The 15893-nt window shown below is 42.4% G+C and overlaps 1 protein-coding gene across 4 annotated transcripts in view; it reads left to right on the plus strand.

The window, feature by feature from the left end:
- The window catches only part of FAM124B (family with sequence similarity 124 member B), a 28145-nt gene extending 12510 nt beyond the window's left edge, over positions 1-15635 (plus strand). For 3 of the 4 annotated variants that reach the window (XM_073358783.2, XM_073358786.2, XM_073358784.2), the window contains 2 exons: positions 4197-4939; positions 13173-15635. In XM_073358783.2, coding sequence (XP_073214884.1) covers positions 4208-4939; positions 13173-13817 — 1377 coding nt within the window. In that variant the 5' untranslated portion in view covers positions 4197-4207 and the 3' untranslated portion in view covers positions 13818-15635. Of the gene's footprint in view, positions 1-4025; positions 4940-13172 lie in introns of those variants that run through there. The other variant, XM_073358782.2, reaches the window with a different exon arrangement.
- The last annotated feature ends 258 nt before the right edge of the window (positions 15636-15893 follow it).

A 15893-nucleotide genomic window follows, 5' to 3' on the forward strand; every position in this document is an offset into this window, starting at 1 on the left:
AGTAAAAAGGATGCAGGAAGTGTTGGTAAAATCACCTATGCTTTACAGTCGTCGTTGTAGCCTGTTGATTACATGAGGCCCTGCCCAGAAACGCTTAGGCAATTCTTACTCAAGCTAAACTCTTTTATTGACTTCAGTGGTAGCTCTGTCTGTGCCCATGGGGGTTCTGAAAGGTATTGTGTTTAAGTTCGGAGCCATAGTTCCGTTAGAGCTGAGAATTCATTGACCATGCTATAGCTAAGAGGGATTTTAAGGGGACATCAGTGCTGCAGCTGGGTATGAGCCTCCCAGCCCAAGTAGACATACACGCACTAGCTAGCGTGCTAACAGTAACAATGTGGATGTTAGGCCGGGGGGCTAGCTGCCTGAGTACAAGCCTGCCCAGCCCACCGGCTCCATGTTCAGGGGGCAAGGCCCGTGCATCTGGCCGCATTGCTATTTTTAGTATGCTAGTTCGAGTAGAGCTAGTGCATGTCTGTCTAGCTGGGTGGGGAGGCTGGGTCCCAGCTGCAGTGTGTTCATGCTCGAAGAACCCACTTTTTTACCTGGTTAAAACCACTTGCTGATTTTCACATTAGCACCTTATTTTGGATTTGTATAACCCGGCATGTACTGCTGCATCCTTTGAGACATCAGTAGCTGATCTTCTCCACCGTATGCTGGGAGAATATGACAGGAGCCACGAACACCAGATCAGAAGTGGAGCTGGATTTTTTGTAAACTTGATCGATCACGTATGGTTTTTTTCCTTCATTTGCTCTCTGATATATTAAGTACATTGTGTAGACCTGTTGGTATGAATATACAAGGGCACTAACACTTGTAGGCTACTTTATCATGGCATTATCCTCGTGCTGATGCTGTCCCTTTTGAAATCAATGGAAAGACTCTCACTGACTTCATTGGAAATTTGATGAAGACTTAATGCCTATATATTTTTAATTTTAATAACTCCCCTGCCCCCCCCATGCTAGCTCGTAAAATTTCAGTTTAAAATACTCTATTTTTTGTGTTGCATTCAAGAATGTGTCTCCTTCCTGAATATATTTTTACATCCATGGGGTTTTTACTCAGCCAGGCTGTCATAGTGACCTGAACAGAGGTGGAAAAGCTGTTTGTTTCCAGAGGTATTGCAGTGAGGTTGATGTGACTCACAACAAGGAAACTAGGGCAAACCATGCTCTCTGTTCACACCTATGAAAACTAAGGGCTTGCCAACAAGCTAGTATATCAGCTCCTTCACTCCTGAGTGTACATGCTGTACTGGAGAAAGGGAAGGAGATGACAATTATTTGTAATCGGATTATTACTGCACTGATCTCTTCTCATGTGTTTCTCCCCCTCCCCCCCCCCCACAGTATAGGGGCTTGCTGGGACATAGGAGGGGAATAGGTTTTTTCCAGCTCTAAGCAGGAGGGATTCTCCGATGCTCCTTTTTCAGTGCTACTCGTGTACTCAGTATGTTGAAACTGAACGTGACCATGCCACTTTCCCTTTGGTGCTCTTGCTAGCACCCTGGGGAAAACGGCGTGTTTAGAAGTAGCAGCACCATGGTGATCCTGGGGAGAGCAAGTGTGGACTAAGGAGGGAGAAAGATGCACACACAAACACACACAATGGGAGTGAAGAGAGAGAGACACCCGATGGGACTGGTGGGGGAGGGGGACACACAGCGTGGGGAGGAAACCCACAAACGGGATGGCGGAATGGATTGACTGCTTAGTCAGGAAGGTATCCAAAGTAGTGGCTGATAATTCAGGTGTTGGTAGAACGGTTGTATCAATAAACACGTGGTCCTGAATATATTTTACGCTCTGATCAGCTACAGTGGGGTTTGTTTTTTGTTTCCTGGCTTATATCATCATCTTCATCCTTCATCATCCTCTATATAGTAGGTTTGATCAGAAAACAACCACAATAATGGGGTTTTTTTTACATATGAGCACAGTAGTGACCCGATAGCCTAGGATGCCCCTTCCAAGCTGCTTGGCTCAGCCGCAGCCTGCCTAAGAGCATGGGTACCATTTGCACTAGTATTACTTACTGAAGACCAAAACCTGAAGTTCCTCCTTAGTTCTAATCAGTCCTCCTCACTCAGGCAAACACCCCGTTCATCTCAAACACAGAGGAAGCCAGCTGACTTTGCTTTCCCATTCGCTGGTATATGAGGTTCAGCACACAGTTAATCAAATATTCCCTTCCCTTTGGGCTGACAAAAGTGCCTTAGAAAAAATGTTGTTCAGAATTCATTTACAGTGTTTCATCTGAAGCCTTAAACACTTACATTGCTTGAAGTGCTATAATTGGTTTCTGTTCTTTTCATCGAATTCCTGTAATTGTCGCCAGGGTAGTTCTGCCCCCACCACTCCCAGCATTTCACTGCAGTTACTGTCAAGTAGCCAGGGCTGTAAAACAGATTTTTGTATAAAACTTCCCCAGATCTTATCTATATCTAATCTATAATTCTGTATTTTATATTGGGATTATCACCATGGTAAAAACCTAGATTAATTAAAATAAGAGTGATTCTCTCTCTCTATGTATGTATATAAAATATATATTTTAAAGTCAATTAAAAGTGGTCTTTTATAATGAGACACATAAGGCCACAACATTCAGACATGGAACTTTCCAAACTTCAAGGTTGTTCAAACCTGGTGTTTCAGTTCAGTCCATTATGGTTCAGTCCATAACATTTGGTTTAAAATACAAACTTTTAATGAACGAGGCTTCTGTCTGTACTGCAGTTTGAAAGTTATTCACTGCTGGATCAAAGTTTGGATAACACAATCCCTTCAAAAACAGAGTTTTATTAATGCCCGGGTTTGGAAACACCGTTGTTGAACAACAATAGCTGTCATTTTGTGCACTCTGCTTCTTTGGAAAGAGGAAAAGCAAAGAGAGCTGTGGTTCCTAAACATATGTAGTCAGATACATCACCAGAAATTATAACCCTTGACCTAAATACATGCAGAAGTAAAGAAAGTTCTGTCTGAAGAATTGAGGTTAACTTGCTCTGTGTAAATTGCTTCTGAATTGGCAACATGATGGAGAACCCAGGGCCAGTATTGTTTAGTTGTCCAGGGTCCCTAGAGAAAAGCTGGAAGGAGTAATGTTTTCAGCATTCTTTTTGTAGTTGGGTAGAAACTATATTCATCTGTAAAGGCAAATAATAATGGTCATGATCTGTTTACATGCACAAATAACATAAATGTAGGAGTTTATCCAAATACAGCGTAGCAATAGAAATGCACCAAAAAAAGGGGGGGGGAGGAGGGGAAACCCGGCACTGGGATTACTTTGGAATAAATGTAATAAACAGGGCACTGAAATATTTTGATTAGAACCGAAGGGCAGCATGCTCTCCCTGCTGTGTAAAATGACACAATGGGAAAACTAGGATTTAAGGCATCTCCCTAAACTCTTGTCTTTCCTTAGATTGATTCACATCTGCACTAATTGTTATCTGCACAGTTCACATTTGTTTTTCTTTTGTTAGCCTGTTTCCCTTTCTCTTTTTAAAGAATAGTTTATCCGCACACCCTGGAAGGGTGTTACTCATAAAGATCACAAGCTTTAGATCTAGCAAAAACATTGGCACATTGACTAAAAAAACAATGCATGCTGAGGCTTTAAAACACAAGTGCCGCATTGCATTTGCACTGAGGCAGTAACTGCGTCTCTTGTTGTCCGTTGCCAGGGTTCTGCTAGATCTCAAAGTTTGCATTTCCATGGTCAACTGGCAAGTATATTTTAAAAGTAATCTACGCATTTGAGAATAACTGCGCTAGTATTTCAGTGTTCTTAATCGCCACTGTATTGCACTATGAAGGACAAAAATGTTAGGGCTTGGGTTTTTTGTTTTTGAGGGGGAATGTCAGATGGTTTCTATTTGTATTAGTTGTTGGTTAAAGATCAGGACTGGGAGAGACTTATTCACAGTGAGAGATTTATTCACAGCTCTGTCACTGTTCCTCTGTATGACCTTGGGCAAATCTCTTAACCTCTTTGTGCTTCGTCTTTTATCCGTAAAATATAGATACAGCTACAAGTCTTTACTTCACAGGGATGTTGTGAGGCATGTAAAGCATGCTGAGATCTTCAGATGGGAAGCAAAAGAGAAATCCAAAGTATAACTGTTTATGATTATTCAGTGTATATGGAAGCACTCATCTGTCTTTATTTTTATTCTCAAGGTGATTTTACAATGGATGGAAGAGCAGACTCATTGGTGATGACTGTGCATCTTCTTGCCACCTCTGGACATTCATTACTCTTGCAGCAAACTCTTGATCGGCTTCTGGGGTGGATCTGCCTGGATGTTCGCCTCTTCCTCGTATCCGAACGTGTTACTCCATTGAAGTATTATGAGAAATATCGCCGGAAAAGCTCTGGATTTCCTGGGATGTCCATTCTCCTTTTCCTGCATGAGGACTTTGGGGAAGAACGGATTTTTCGGGTCCATGATTTTTTCCAGCACCCTCCATGGCAGGATCACCACATGCAACATGCTAATGGGAAACTGTACCCTTATGCACCTGCTAGTCAGGAATTTTATGGTCTGGATGAGCATATGCCTGTATGGGGTTTGCGGCAAGTTCATTATGGCACTGAAATTCTGCGTGTGACCCTCTACTGTAGCTTTGATAACTATGATGATGCAGTCAGACTTTACGAGATGATTCTGCAGAAAGAAGCATCTATGCAGAAGAGTAACTTCTGTGTCTTTGTGCTGTATGCAACAGAAACCGTTGCTGTTCAGCTCTGCTTGAAGCAGCTTCCCCCTGGGGTCTCTGTTGAACTGAAAGAATCTTCCGTGTTGCAATTCAAGGTGCACGAAATTGGGAAGCTGGTACCTCTTCTGCCTAATCCATGTATTCCTATCAGTAGAACCCGATGGCAAACTCAGGACTACGAAGGAAACAAAATCTTGCTTCAGGTATTGGGTTTTTTGTGTGTTTTCTCTTTAATTCAATAGGTGACTTGCTAGCAAAGAACACAGTGTCTGATTGGAAGATAGTTGTTTTACTATTATTTATTTCTTCCTTCAAATTTATAGAATATTTATAGCTGTCCATCCCATACTCTGGGTGCTTTCCCCATTAATAAAACCACACAAAGTAACATAAAAAGATTGCCAGATATTTTTGTAATATCTCCCCCTGGGCTGATATGACATTGCGCAGTTAGACTTGATAAATGATAACCTGAAATGCAAGGCCTTTGCAGGCTGGTCTGTAGACAAAGTTTCACCCTCCGATCAAATTACTGTAAGTGTCTGAATTATTTCTTTATGATAAGGGTTTAGAGTGGAAAAGCTTTCAGAAGCTGATTTCTAGCTGTGCTATTGGGTGCCACCCGAGGAAGGGTATATTTGGGTGTATGGTATCCTTCAATTTTTGTGAATGTTTAGTTGTTCAACTGAGCCGTGAAACTGTACTGCCTAGGCTGGAGTGAATAAATCATAGTGAATAAAGGCTTGTTTCCATGGGTAGTTTTTTTCATGTTAACTTTTGGTTTTTCGGCTTAAACTGACTTGTGTTCACATGGCACAATTCTTTTTAGAATAATCTTGTGTCCTTTTGCAAATTAGATAATCCATTTTGAAAGTGGATTTAGTTCATTTCAGGATGAATTAGTCTGGAAAATGGTTCAAGTGGACCTGTCTGTATTTTGGATTAACTTTTCCACCTCTGGCAGTCCTCCTACTGCTATCCCACACTGCATTGCTTTACATTTGATTTGATCTGTCTGCCTACTTATGTGCACTTTACTGGTCTGGAAGTTGGGAATTTGCATTCGCCTCCCCCTTGATATTTGCCAGGAAATCCACTTCAAACATATTGTCCCAAAAGTCCGTTCTTGTTTGGCACGTTGTTCAGTATAGTTCTGTGATCCTTCAGGCCTTACATTACATCTCCTGCCTAGAGGTTACATATGATCCCAGCCCACAATGACACACAAACTTTGCATTTAGTACTGTGGACCCCAAGCACACTTAATTCAGTAAGGTTTCTTCAAGGCTATGGCAGGCTAACATGCATATCAGATATTGTGCATATCTGTCACAGGTAGCATCCCCATTGTACGGATGGGGAAATGGAGGGCAGAAAGATTAAAAGCTTGATATATTTGAGGGCATTGTGAGAAGCTGGAGATAAGCATTACACACCTAACAGGAAGCACCCAGCACTTGGTGTTATTGGGCAGTAAATGAGTCACCCAGAGCTAGAAATGAAAAAAATGAATTCAGTGGCTCTGATTCTCCACGCACTTTAAATCAGTTTAACTCCCTTGACTTTAATGAACTAAGTCCTGATTAGCACCAGTGTGAGGGAAAGAATCAGGCCCAATAGCTTTTATAGCTATTTGAGGCAGGAACTTTCATTTAGTATATGGATGTATAGCACCTAACACAACAGGGCCTTGATCTGGCTGTAGGCTCTTGGCATTGCTGTAATACAGTAATAATTACTAAGAGTTAACTTTAAAATGGCTTCATCTTCAAATGGTGGACAGGAATAAGAGCTATGGGAACAGGCCCAGTATTTGTAACATGCTTTTGAATCAATCTACCTGAATATTTTAGAAATGTCAATTTTGGGGTTGAAAATTTTCCACAAAAAAGTTTTTTTTCCAACGAGTTTATAGATTTAATAGATTTTTTTGAAAATTCAAAATTTCAATTAAAACATATCAACTAAGTGTATTGCTGAACTATTATTCCTTTTGGATCTAAATTACTCAGCATTTTCCATTTAAACATTTTTATGTCCTCGTATTTTCATCCATTTTCTCATACTTCTGTGTACAGTATAATTTGGATTATTTTAATAATTTGTAGCAATCCTGTGTAGTTTTAATTTTTCTCTGATTCTTTGGCAGAAGGATTTCGCCTTCATTTTTATTTTTTCTCTTTCTATTCCTTCTAGAGATTATTTGGTACAATTCCTGCTAATCCATGGCTAATTTCTACACTGATCTCTCACTGTTAATTCTCAATGCAGCTTTTGCTTTTAAGTGTTTGCACTTTTCATCCTGTCTATCTGCAAATTAGGTGGCTACCCATTTGATGTAGGCAAGGGCTTCACTTTGACAGATGCATTTGAATTCCCTGGCAGGAGAGCGTTAGGATTTGTTTTTTAGCTGTGACTCATCCGCCTCCCGTCAAGGGAACTGGGAGCCAATCTGAACTTGGGGTTTATGTTTTGTTTTGTTGCTTCAAGAAGCACATTGATATGCTGATAATTTGGCATGAAGAGCCTGATCCTGTGACCCGGGGACTCTCAGATCCCACGAGAGGTAATGGAAGTTGAGGGCTCTCAGCACTTCCCAGGATTGTATTCTTCATGCTGAAGAAAAGACAGTATCCCTGGTTTGTCACTTAAGAAAAGGAACTAATCCTACTTAAGTCACAAAGGTTCCATATGATCCTTGCTAATGACCAGTTAGCATTAGTTAGGGCATCTCCATGTTGAATGACTTTTTGGAAACCTATTTAATAGTTTGTCTCTGTTAAGGGATCACCTTCCTGCTTTTCAGTCTGTCCTCCCTGTTGCAGAACTTATCTTGATCAATTACAAGTATAAAATGTCCTTGGCTTATCACGCTTACTAGTCCAGGGGTGGGCAAACTTTTTGGCCTGAGGGCCACATCAGGTTTCGGAAATGGTATGGAGGGCCGGTTAGGGGAGGCTGTGCCCTGTCCTCTATCTGCCCCCCCTTGCTTCTCACCCACTGACGGCTCCCCCCCCCCCCCCCGGGACCCCTGCCCCATCCAGCCCGTCCCCCAGCTCCCTGTTCCCTGACCGCCCCCGGAATCCCTGCCTCTGACTGCCCCCCACTGCCCCATCCAACGCCCCCTCCTTCCTGACTGCCCCCCCCCGGGACCCCTGCCCCCATTCAACTCCCCACCCACCGTTCCCTGCCCTCTGACTGCTCCTGCCCCATCCACACCCCCACCCCCTGACCACCACCCTGAACTCCCCTGCCCTCTATCCAACCCGCCCCGCTCCCTGCCCTCTGACCACGCAGCACAGAGCACCAGCGGCTGGCGGCGCTACATCCGCACCGCCCAGAGCGTTGCCCGGCCACCCAGAGCGTTGCTCCGGCGTAGAGTAGTACATAGCTCTCTGTAAATGCTACCAGTAGCACATTCCTACGCGGAGCAGTTTAATACTCTACACCAGCAGCATGGCGCACTGAGGCTGCGGGGGAGGGGGGCGAGTGGGGGTGGGCCCGGGGACTAGCCTCCCGGGCCAGGAGCTCAGAGGCTGGGCAGGAGGGTCCCGCAGGCCGGATGTGCTCACCCCTATACTAGTCACTCTGTCTGTTCTTCAGAGAATCATAGGTGAGCATTTTTTCTGTCACAGCAGGTGTCAACAGGTGGCATAACTTTCCAAGCTCTCTTGTGTTATGACTTGTCTACATGGCGACACAGTTGCAACAAGGTGTGACTGTAAAGTGCTGCACTAGCTTGCCTTGCACTAAGTAGGTCCTGCTACCATGCACTAAGAGGTCGGTAGTGCGTTTTGACACTAACAGCAGTATGACAAAGTGCACTACAGAATGTTTAGAACATGGTAGCATAGTTCACATGGCAACTTAGTATGTGTTAGGCTAATCCACAGTACATTCACACCCTGGGTTGCCACACATTAAGTTACTGTGTAGACAGGCCCTAAGTGTTTGAGCAAATGTTCAGTCTTAGAAGGACATTGCTGTGTGCTGTTAGTGACTTGGTTACACTAGATTCTGTGTATAGGCAATCTACAGAGAGGGAGCTGTGTGAGCAGCAGGAAAGTTTGCTCACTGCCTGGGTCTCTGATTATAATCAGTTCTTGAGGCAGAGTTGCTCTCTGGGCATTAGCGTTGAGTTGAGATGCCTGAAAAAAGGGATTGCCCTGCATGCTATTTGTGATTGTCTCTGTTCCAGGACTGGCATATGTGTGTAAATAAAACAAGTTACACTTAGTGACAGAGTCAGGGTGTATTCTGATTTCTTCACCACTGGGAAGCCAACCTGCAATTCCTCAAACATCTGCTACCACTTGGCAGAGGGGCAGCTCTGGCATCAGACTGAGACATGGGTGTTGTAAGAGGGGGCAACCCTTTTCAGATAAAGATGCTTGGGTATCAAAATACATTTGGTGACTTAAGGCCTGATCCTGCAAACCCTGAGTCATATGACTTATGCTTACTTGAGTGAGTAGTTTTTTACTCCTTACTAAGAACGACTTCCAAGAGTCAGGGTTGGCAGGCTCTCACCCATAATTACCATTCTCCTTCTGATCCCTCTGTTTTTTTTTCCTCCAGCAAATAAATGATGCTTGGAGTCTATTACTATTCTTATATTTGGGTTATTTATTATGGGATAGATAGTATAATTGATAAGAGACCTGATATTTCACATGCTCACACGTCCTCCGTGATCTCAGTTGTCTTCCTTGAGTTATCTTTAGTTACTTTACTGTTCCATTCTCTACCCTTTCCTGAAGGGTTTATAGGAGATTGCTAATGCTCATACTTCGTTGATATAATCATAGAAATTTAGGGCTGGAAAGGACCACAAGAGGTCATCTGGTCCACTCCCCCATGCTGAAGCAGGACCAAGTGTACCTAGACCATCCCTGACAGGTGGTTGGAGGTTTTTAAGACAAGGTTAGACAATCATAGGGATTCCACAACCTTCCTTGGTTACCTATTCCAGTACTTAACTATTTTTATCATTAGAAAGTTTTCCCTAATCTAAATCTCCCTTGCTAAAGATTGTCAGTTACTTCTTGTCCCACCTTCAGTGGACATGGAGAACAATTGATCGCCATCCTCTTTATAAAACACCCTTACATATTTGAAGACTGTTATGAGGTCCCCCACAGCCTTCTTTTCTCAACACTAAACGTGCCCAGTATTTTTAACCTTTCCACATAGATCAGTTTTTCTAAACCTTTTCTCTTTTTTGTTCCTCTCCTCGGAGTTCTCTCCAGTTTGTCCACATCTTTCCTGAAGTGTGGTGCCCAGAACTGGACACAATACTCCAGCTGAGGCCTGACTAGTACCATGCAGAATGGGACAATTACCTCCGTATCTTCCATACGACCCTTCTATTATAATACACCCCAAAATGATAGTGGCCTTTTCTGCACCTACATCACACTGTTGGTTTGTATTCAATTTGTGATCCATTATAACTCCCAGTAGTACTGCAGTACAACTGTCTAGCCAGTCATTCTCTGTTATGTAGTTGTGCATTTGACTTTTTTCCTTCCTAAGTGTAGTACTTTGCACCTGCCTTTATTGAATTTCATCTTAAGAACATAAGAAATGCCATACTGGGTCACACCAATGATTTATCTAGCCCAATATCCTGTCTCCAACAATGGCTAGTACTAGAGCTTCAAGGGGAGTGTACAGCACAGGGCAGTTGGAGAAATCTACCCCTGTTTTCTCCTCCTGTCTTCCGGCAGTCAACGGTTTAGGACTGCCCAAGAGTGGGGTTGCATCCCTGACCATCTTGGCTAGAAGCTATTGATGGTCCTTTCATCCATGAAATTATCTAGTTATTTTTTGAACCCAGTTATAGGTATGGCCAGCACAACATCCAGTGGCAATGGGTTCCACAGGTTAATTGTGTGTTGTGTGAAAAAGTTACTTCCTCTTCTTCGTATTAAATCTGCTGTCTATACATTTTTTTTTATTGTGGGAAAAGGTAAATAACACTTCTTTATTCACTTTTTCCACATCATTCATGACTTTTAGACCTGTATCTTATCCCCCCTGACTTGTCAATTTTTTTTTTTGAAGCCAAGCACCCCTAATCTTTTTAGTCTCTCCTCTTATGGAAGCTATTCCTTTATCATCTCTGTTGCCCTTCTCTGAACTTTTTCCAGTTCCGCTATGTCCTTTTTGAGATGGGGGGACCAGAACTGTGGGCACATCATGGATTTACAGAGAGATTATAATATTTACTGTCTTGCAGTCCATGGTTTGGGCATCTTCACATTTGCATATCATGCTGTCCATTTGTGTAGTAGGAAATTGCGTTGTGAGGTTCTGAGGCATTTCACTCCTTATCTTACATAGCCTGGCAAAGCCAGGTAGCCGATCTGTAGGATCCATAATGAGATCTTGATTCTTGACCTAGCTGTTTATCCACAGCCTCTGCCATTTGTCTTTTGGTGATGGTCCCAAGGTTTTGAGAGCTTTGGTCATTAACCAGAAGGGATTTCAGTATTTAAGGGCATCATCTTGGGGACATATGGAGGTCTTCACAAAAAAGTTAGTCTGGATTTGTTATCACACAGTTGTATTCTCATATTATTGCAAACCACTGATAACTACTCAGAGTATGGTTTTTTAGCTAGTTATGCACCAACCTTATAGTAATTTAATCTAGATCACATTTCCTTAGTTTGCTTATGAGAATATCATGTGGGATTATGTCAAAAGCCTTATTATATCACATCTACAGCTTTTCCTTGATCCAATAGTCCAGTAACCCTGTCAAAGAAGGAAATTAGGTTGGTTTGGCATGATTTGTTCTTGAAAAATCCATGGTGGCTATTACTTATCACTCTATTATTCTGTTGGTGCTTACAAATTGATTGTTTAAAAATTTATTCCAGCATCTTTCCATGTATCGACAGTAGGCTGAATGGTTTATAATTCTCTAGGTTCTCTTTGTTTCCTCTTTTAAAGATAGGTACTATGTTTGCCCTTCTCCAGTCCTCTGGGACCTTGCCCATCATCCATGAGCTCTTGAAGGCAATCGCTATTGATTCCAAGATTTCTTCAGCTAATTCCTTAAGTAGTATAGAATGAATTTAATCAGGGCCTGTCGACTAGAATACATCTAACCTATCTAAATATTCTTTAGCTTGTTCTTCCCATGTTCTGGCTTGTGTTCCTTCCCCCTTGTTAATATTAATTGTGTTAAGCATCTGGTTGCATGTTACGTTTTTAGAGAAGACTGAAGCAAAAAAGGCATCAAACACCTCTGCCTTCATGATGTCATCCATTAGTGGCTCCCCTTCCCCGCTAAGTAGTTGACCTAGCCTTCCTTTCTTCTTTCTCTGATTCCTAATGTATTTATAGAACCCTTCTTATTTCCTTTCATGTCCCTTGCTAGGTGTAACTGTTTTTGTGCCTTAGCTTTCTGATTTTTGTCCCTACATGCTTGTGGTAGTCTTTTGAACTCATCCTTTGCAATTTGTCCATGTTTTCACTTTTTGTAGGATTCCCTTTTGATTTTCAGGTTATTAATGAGCTCCTCATGGAGCCAAATTGGCCTCTTCCTATTCTTGCTATTTTTCCTTTGTGTCAGGATAGTTTGCTGTTGTGCCTTTAATATTGTCTCTTTGAGAAACTGCTACGTCTCCTGAACAATTTTTCCCTTCTGTTCTTCCCCTCCCTACCTGTCAATTGTCTAAGATTGTTAAAGTCTGTTTTTTTTAAGTCCATTGTCCTTATTCTGCTGCTCTCACTCCTTCCTTTCCTTAGAATCATGAAATCTATCATTTCATGGTCACTTTCCTCCAAGTTGCCTTAAACCTTCAGATTCACAATCAATTTCTCCCTGTTAGTCAGAACTAAGCCTAAAGTGGCCACCCCCATGGTTACTACTTCCGCCTTCTGAAACAAGAAGTTGTTCCCAACGCACTCCAAGAACTCACTAGACACTTTGTGTTCTGAAGTATTACTTTTTCCAACAGATTTTAATCTTAAAACTCATGAAAAATGTTAGTTATTTTAACACAAATCAGACTGGATTTTTGGAATCTCAGAACTAAATCAACAAACTAATTTAACATTTGTAGGAGACCATAAAATTCAGTGCATGTGTGACTTAAAATAAGGTTAGAAATGATGACTCTAATGGTACCACTGAATCTTTGTTTTTGTTTTGTTTTTCTTTATCAAAAGAGTGAGATTTGTGAACTGTGATTAGTTTCAAAGTAAAATGATAAATTTATACATTGAAATGAATGTATTCATAAATTCTTTAGCATGGGTTTCCACATCCGAGTTGTGTAACTGCAGAAGATACTAATGGGACCCTTCATCATTAAGTTGTAGATGATTTCAGCATGATAGCTGCAGTTGAGGACACAGTAGTCACTTCATTGCTGTTCAAGCAATGGTTTAATAGTGTTCTCATCAATCTTTCTTTAACAGGTGCAAGGCAACTCAAAACACACTGAAAAAAATGATGGACTTTCCAATCAGCACAATAATGCAGGTGAAGAAAAGATCCTACAGAATTCCACTCTAGCCCCTTTTCCCACAAAGTGGGTTAATTCAGAGCAGAAAAGCCGGAAGGTCAGAATGATGAAGTGTAAAATCAAATCGGAACACGGAATTATTTCTGGGAGTGTTAGCAGCACCCCACAGAGTAACTCCTGCTCTGCATCCCAGGCCAGCAGTCCAGCAGCTACTTCACAGTCTGACACCACCTCTTTCAATGTAAGTGCAGGCACTACACTGACCACCTCCAGCCAAGAAATCCGGTTTCGAAGGCAAGAAGCAGAGACCAATGTTGACACAGGATTCACAGTAGTAAATTCTGAATTCACTCCATCTCCCTTTAGCAGGTTTTCAAGGGACTTGCAGGACAGCCTTCCTCAAGCACAAGCACCAAATTATTCATTAGCTGCTGCTGGCTCCAGAATCAACTTGCCTTCTGAGGCTAGAACCCATCTGCCGTCATTTGCTGTCAAAAGAAATGAAGGTGCAGGACAGACAGCTTCAGACTTTCACTTGCGAATATCAAGAGCAAACTATGGGAATGGAAATGAAGAGGAGGAGGAATTCTTTATTTGACTTGAAACAAATGTGCCTGACAGACTGACTTTAAAACTGATAGCTAAATGCTTTATTCTGGAAACGGAGAGAAAGCAATCTGCATGCTGTTTAACTCTGTGTTTAGACCTAGGCTACCTGTTCTGTGATGGAAAAAGACTTCAGTGGGGTTTTATTGCAATAGAGTGACTCACGTACAAAAATGCTAATGGGACAGAGGGCAAAACCACAAAAAATAATCATGTGCAGTTACACAGTGAGTTTGATTCTTTTCAATACAGAGCACCCACCAGCCTAATTGTGCAATGAATGGGAATAAGCCATGCGAGTCCTATTGCTGTTTGTAAATGTTAATCAGTAGCCTGTGACACGTTCTGTCTTGTGTAGTTGCATTAGAGGGCTTTGGCAGTGGGGAGGCAGTGGAACGCTGCACTGCGAAAAATAGCACTGCAGACTCGGGAGGCGCTGCGTGAGTGCGCAGAGAGCTGTGCAGGGTACACAGAGTTCAGGCGTGCAGGGCACTCTACTCGCCTAAAACAGTGCCTCACCGTCTACTCTGCTATTTATATCTGTGCTAGCTGGGCGTGCAGTGTCTGTACCCTACATGCTGCCATACGTGTACATGTACCTTAGGTAGTGGCATGGTCACAAGGTGTGAACAGGCTTGCAATGTTTTTCTCCTTCTAGGTGCCCTCTCATTTCTCCCTCTGCCATCATTCAGACTTGAAAACTGTGAATGTGATCATTCATATGCATTTAAATGAGACCAAATCACGCCCTCATACTGCTTCTTTTCAAATTTTTGAAGAAAACTATTTAAAATCAATCGTTTGACCTCTTTTTTTTCTCCCCATGAAGCACATTCCCCCTGCCCTCATAGTGCTCCATGGAATAAAGTTAGAAACAATATGCAAGATCTTTATTAGACCTCTGTGCAATTATCAACATGGTGAAAATCCCAATTGAATTTTAAATGACAGGAGACCAGCAGGAACCATTGGAGCTGAGAGAGCTACCAGAATGGTAAAAGCTAAACAGTCAGTAAGCCGTGCTCACCAAATGGCAAATGAAGCCATTCATTTAAAAGAAACAAATGTTTATTACCAAGATTGGATTTATTTAAAGTTTGCCTACTCAAGAACGGTTCCCTAGGCCTGAAAGGAGGAGAATTAGAGGGGGCTTGACTGAGGGGTCAAAAATTACAAAGAGCATGGCAAAAATCTGATCAGCCCTTTTTACTCTTGTCCAGAATATGAGGAACACATGGAACCTCACTGCCAAAAAAGGGTAAATGTGGAGTCATGACAAGGAGATGCTACTTTACACTGTGTCTGCTGAAAGTGTCTGCTCTGTCTTGGCTGATGGAATGTTTCATAACAGAGGATTAGGGCTTGACTAGGTTTACATTTGTCATGCTCTTGCCTGCTCTGAGGGAGAACAGACTAGGGAGGGGATGACCAGTGCTGCACCCCATTCATTTCAGATTTAGCCACATCACCATCCCTAGCCAGTAACCAGCCCACCTGAGACTTGTGAACTCAGGCAACCTGGTTTAAGCTTTGCACAGAGTATGCATTATACCAGAGTGCCTGAGGACCCAAGAATCCTGCAGCAGAATTAAGGTCCTGCTTACAGCTGAGTACCAGGGCTGTGCATATAACACTCCTGCTGCTACTGCACAAGGACATTGAGATGCCCACTGCAGCTTGCCTATTAGAAAGGGCTGGAAAATGTTATGATCATTAACAACATTTGCGTCTATGCTAGCTAAAATAAGGAGAGTAAACACACCTTATGCTTCAGTGTGTGACCTTGATTACCCAGGCAGGTCCAAAAGGGTTAATTTCCCCTTTGTGAACAGCCTAGCCTAATCAGCGGGGGGGGGAGGGGGGCGCTGTGGTTTGTTGGTGTTTTGGCTTGGGGGAGGCTAACTCCCACTTTCATTCCATCCACCTTTCTCTTGAATAAATCTGCAAAAGGCTCCTGCTTAGACCTTGAAGTGTGGGTCTTCTCTGAAAAATAACTGTGTAATAGCACAGCATCCTCTCACTCAGCAGATCTGCTCTGCTCCTGTTGTCTCCGAATCCTATCTGTGTA

This window comes from Lepidochelys kempii, chromosome 9, assembly GCF_965140285.1.
Source record: "Lepidochelys kempii isolate rLepKem1 chromosome 9, rLepKem1.hap1, whole genome shotgun sequence".
NCBI lineage: Eukaryota > Metazoa > Chordata > Testudines > Cheloniidae > Lepidochelys > Lepidochelys kempii.